Source organism: Heterodontus francisci, chromosome 16 (assembly GCF_036365525.1).
Source record: "Heterodontus francisci isolate sHetFra1 chromosome 16, sHetFra1.hap1, whole genome shotgun sequence".
Classification (NCBI taxonomy): Eukaryota; Metazoa; Chordata; class Chondrichthyes; order Heterodontiformes; family Heterodontidae; genus Heterodontus; species Heterodontus francisci.
In genome coordinates, this window is record NC_090386.1 from 58,404,241 (window position 1) to 58,409,804 (window position 5,564).

Below are 5,564 nucleotides of genomic sequence, written 5' to 3' on the forward strand. Positions count from 1 at the left end.
ATTGAATTCATTCAGTGATCTTGCACCGTTAAACTACTATTTATGTCAATAGTAATGAATAAAAACCGATTGGCAGCTGTCTTATTAGTCTAGCTTTGCCATGCAACTTATTGTGTTGACTAGCATCCAGCACAACCTGGCTTAGGAATATCCAAATGTATTTACTTCAAGTGATCTGGATAAATGTTCCTTTTTCTCGAGGATCAGTTTTGTTCACATTCCCCCTGATGACAAACGTTCGCTGTAAGAAATAACATAACCGAGGTTTAATGTAATCGATACACGTCTGAAAGTAGGAAGCACTACTGCACCATGTGTATTTGTGAGATAAAAGGAGAAATGGTAAAAATCAGTTCAACATTGAAAGAGGAAATTAAACCTTACCAAAAGGTTAAAATGTATTCATATATACAGAAACTCAAAATACTTATTTCAACAGGGTTATGATAGAATCTCTTTAGTTGTCTGTGATCGATCAGCAATGTATTTGTTAAGCATTAGTCTAATCCAGAAAAGTTTTAATTTATTTTCGTGGTCGATTTAAACGTTAAAACAGAATAGAAAGTTCACAGAAGCCCATGTAATTGGATGAAATTATGCAGCCAAAATGTATTTTTGTCGCTGACAATTAAGGGCTTTACAGTATCTTTCAGTCGCCTGATTTACTGTCTACTTGAAATGGATAGAGACAATGTAGAAAACAATTTCAATTATCTGTTAATCCGCTAAATTTCAATCAGAATTGAAATCGCCTAACTTTCCAGTTGGGGAAGTGCTACCCGAGAAATTACAGCTGCTCATGTATCGCCCCGAAAGGAGGGTTAAGCTGTTTTATACTTTTGTCCAATGTATAATGATACTCGTCAAGCAGAGGAAGACGTGCAGTAAAGCAGCGAATGCTCGGTTCCAGGATTAAAAAATCTTAAAATAGGAAAAGGTCAACAATCAAAGTAAAATCAGCCAAATATAATTATTGAATTTAATGCTGGTTATTTTTAAACCCTGAATTGCTCTTGTCTTTGTAACATTGCGCGGGAGTACGAAGGATATTCTATAAATTATGTTGGTCGCATTTGAGGGAGTTGCTAATTAATCCAATCAGTGTCGTCATTGGCTCAAAAAAGACGTACATTCTGCGTCGCAAATGTCACAAGAACGCTGGCAGTAAATAAATAGCGAGCGCTGGAGACTGCAGGTTGGAAACCCTGAATCTCAGCACTACTTCACAAAGCTGTAGATGTTAACAGAGTAGCAAGAAGTCTGTGGGCAGGAGCGATCTATACACTGCATTTCACAAAGGGAGTCCGCACTATCAGAAAACTGCAACGATCCTGCTTTTATTTGTTCTCAAGGAATATCCAGGTAACTTGAAAATATGTACTCAGCAATAATTTATGTTTCTCGGGATCGCTGTACCTTTGAATAAAAGTTTGTACCTTGAAATGCAAGTCCATACAATAAAACTGCCTTGAAGTTCACCGTTTTGATAGCTAGCGTTTCTAGGATGACCATTTAATCTCAGTTTCCACCTTAAATGGAATGATTTAGATGTGCGCGCGCGAATGTATTAAACAGCTATCAGTCTCTGAAATACCATGTGGGCTTATTCTCAAAGATGGGCGTTGTGGACCGATTCATATGAGGGTTCAGTGGATTCTTGTACACAGTCTGCTTTAGGTAAAACTATTTGCTTAGAATTTCCAAGAAATTACAACTTGACAGATACTTGTTCATATCAAGATTTGTTGAATGTCAGATTCACCTGCACTCTAGGTGTGGCTGTAATTTATTGAGATAACTTTTATTAGATATCAGTTCACCTGTCTAATCTTTGAATTGAGTTTGATGCTGCGCTTTTCCCTTCAAACTTACTTTTGCTTCATAACTTTTATTAGCGTTAGTTTCATCTGTAAAATCATATTAAAACTAAGTTTTTCTTTCGGAGAATCTAATGTAAATGATGCATCCATACAGTTGTACAGTATTTTTGTACAGATGATATGTTCTTTGTCTCGCTCCTATGCGTTGAAATGTATGCAAATATGTTATTGAAGATGTAATTCTATAGGGATGTAATCTGTTATACAATACAGATCTCTGTATTTAATAACTATTTAGGCGAACCGGATCTATTTTGTCATTTTGCATTTCTGATAGTACCCACTTCAAAATGCGGTGACAATCTTGTAAGGTTTGAAATTCGGTTAAACAAGTTCCTAACCTTAGGTGCTGTTTCCGAATCCATTGTTGTAAACCAGCGAAGTCATTGAGGCTAAAAAAAAAATCAGAATGATGCAAGTTGAAAATAAAAGCAGAAAATGATGGGAAACATAATTGGGTCTTCAGAACCTTAACGAGGAGAGGGGAGAACGCCTTTAGGGAAATTCTGAACAAGTGTCTCCAGCTGTGATCCTAAGTATTTTCCCATTCCGAATGTGTTGCATATTTCCTTACACAGTCCCATTCTTTTTTCAAATTCATCCAAATCCTTGACTAAAGACTCAGATATGAAGCCTCGATATTTTTTCTTTGCCTAATGTCAAATTGAAAGCAACATTCTAGAGAATATTAATTCCACTTTGTGTTTCAGAGGCTAGTGATGGAGTGGAGTGTGTTTGTCCTGGTGGTGTCCCTCAGTTCACTGCACAACGTCCACGCCGACTGTGCCAATCGTTGTTCGGCATGCAACTCAGTCCTGGGCAGCTCGATCAAACCGCTGGTAAGATAACTACACCCCCGACAATACAGTTGATAAATCAAAAGATTTCAGACGTGGCTTATGTTCACATGTACCGACAAAAACTCAAAGACGTAACAATATACGACTTTACCACAATGCAAACTATGGTTATCTACATGAATCAATTGGCAACAGAACCGTGACCCATTATATTCAGAAGTCCTAGTCATCCAGATCAACTCATTGATGAGCGACAACAGCTTAAAGGGTAAATAACTAACAGCCATATATTCATCCGAAATTAACTTGGGCAATAGACTTGGCTAATTAATGAAAGAAACCAGTTGCCCTTCATATGCTACGGTTTGTTAAGGAAACTTGCGAGTTTTCTATCCGCATTCAGATCAACGTATTGGCCATGGTTAGCGAAACTATATACATCAATATCAATCTCAAAGGACAGAATATACGTATATCAACATGCATTAGAACATGTATTCAGATTAATAATTGTGACAAGGACATACGCTCAATTCCAGGCCAGAATAATTCAATGTACACCGAATAGAATTTGGCCGAGTATAATGGACCAATAAATTGTAAGCGATGTAGTTACAGGGCATCAACAACAATAGCAAAAAAAAAATAGCGGTCTAAATAACACCTTTCAAATTGTTCACTACTCGCAATTGCCGAACAGAAAAGTTCTGAATCAGAACGCATGCAGATTGATTCATGTCGATAATTAAATATGCTGAATTAACAAGAGGCTGACCATAAAATGAAGTACAAAATTTTAAATACTGCAATTACAGATTTTTTAAAAAAAAACCCTTTTGGGGGCTATCGTTTTGCAAGGTTTGGGTAACGTTCGAAAACTGGTAGCAATACCTTGGAAGTGGGTGTTCGGTCAGGGGCGCTTTGTAATATTTTGAAGCATCTTGAATGTATGGGGACCGGCTTTAACGGAGAGATTGTTTTAAAGATTGACGATTTTTGAGTCCTTTCATCTGTTGTAATGATGGCACCAAGTGACGATACCCTGTGGGTTGATTCCTGCCCATTCAGCAAAGCTCTAGTTGTTCTCTGCATTTGTAAATAGTCTTTACCACCCGTTTGGAGGTGTGTGGAACAAAAGTGTCTCCTCCTTTACCCACTAAGCGTGCAACGAAGGGACCATCCTTCAAGAACAATGTACATGCATCCTCATAATGATGGCGCTCCTGTTTAGTCTTTGAAAATTTCCTTTTGCAAAGCAGCTTTTTTTGCTATAATGGAAAAAAGGAGATACAGTGCAAAACGATGCAGATACTGCAAATCTGAAATAAACAAACTCTTGGAAACACTCAAAGCCAGGCAGCATCAGTGAAGAGAGAGGGAGATTTTCTTCTGGAAGAATGAGACCCCACACCACTTTTTCAGGGCTGTAAAGGCTGTTCAGTTGTAATTATCATTTATTGTGCTTTTAAAAACTTTCCCACGTATTAGCTACCCATCGGTAGTGATGTTGCCAGGTCAAATAAATGTTCTTGATTCACTAATGGAATTCTCCTTTCATGGAACCACACCATGTAATGGTGTAAATCATGGCAAAGCCTTATTGTGCTACTTTTTGTTATTGACATCTTCATGATGCAAATGATGCCCTTTTGGCTCTAATATAATCAGTGCCCTTTTAAAATTACTTCTATATGGATTAAGTACTTAATATTTTTAGGTAATAACAATAATTGTGAGTTATTTGTGCTAAATACAAGTCTATTTCAACATTTAAAAACTCTTCCTTCTGACTGCTATCTTTCAGACCTGCACTTTAGAGTGTGAAGGGATAGTGCTGTCGACCAATGAGTGGGAAAAATGTGACCAGGCACTTCACTCATACAAGCCTGACCTTGTGGGCATTATGGCTGAAGCTCTTGCTGACCCAAGCACTGATGTAAAGGAAGATGAGAGTGCAGAAGCACTTTTGGGAAATCAGCACAGTAGTCTTGTTAAACGCTATGGGGGCTTCATGAAGAATATTGATCAGAGCAAAATTTATGCCAAAGCATTAGCCCAAGAAAATGCCTATAAGGGCCAAAAGCTTAAATATGGAGGATTTCTGCAAAAGTTTGGTGAAAGGGATGCCACTGAATTAGAGAAAAATTCACAGGAACTTGCAGCCACAATGGAGAATCTGGAGCTGGAAAAAAGTAGTGATATCCCCACTACCCAAGAGCTAAAGCACTATGGAGGATTCATGAAAGGCTTTGGCTACAAGAGAAGTGCAGAGCTGGGTGATGAAGAAAATAAAGATATGGAACTGCAAAAGAGATATGGAGGTTTCATGAGAAGAATTGGTAGACCAAGGTATAAGTGGGATAACCAAAAAAGATATGGTGGCTTCCTGAGGCGCCATTTCCGGGTTTCGGTCAGGTCAGATGATGGTGATGCCAGTGATTACTCTGAAGAGGTTTCAAACCTATAGAAGAGCCAAAGTGATTTGAGTCTAGATGTGATAAAGCAGACTGCCAAGATGGATGCAGTATTGAAACTATAAATGTATTGTTTTGAATGCACAAATATTTTTGCTATTAAGTTTACAATAGACTGTCTAAAACAACAGTTAAGTCAATTGATTCTGTACTCCATTGTCATAGTTTGTGAATCTAATAAAATTGTTCTCTAGACTGTAAATAGCAACTTGTTTTTGATTGCCTCCTGTAATAGTACATTAATGTTGGAGTTAATCTTTCATGCTTAGTTTAACAAAATAAAGTAAGCAATTTCTGTGGCTAACATGCAAAGTAAATTTGGCATGTTTAGTTTGTTCCTTGTGTTTTTTTTTAAGATGGACATAAAATGTTATCACAGAACAACCTTGGACAATTGTTTTCCTTCAGTC

The 5,564-nt window shown here is 37.5% G+C and overlaps 1 protein-coding gene across 1 annotated transcript; it reads left to right on the top strand.

Annotated features, from left to right (window-relative positions):
- The first annotated feature begins 1,224 nt into the window (after positions 1–1,224).
- pdyn (prodynorphin) lies at positions 1,225–5,189 on the top strand. Its single transcript, XM_068048795.1, has 3 exons — positions 1,225–1,362; positions 2,591–2,719; positions 4,485–5,189. The coding sequence occupies exons 2-3, from the start codon at positions 2,600–2,602 to the stop codon at positions 5,145–5,147; spliced, it is 783 nt and encodes a 260-aa protein (XP_067904896.1). The 5' UTR covers positions 1,225–1,362; positions 2,591–2,599; the 3' UTR covers positions 5,148–5,189.
- Positions 5,190–5,564: the final 375 nt, after the last annotated feature.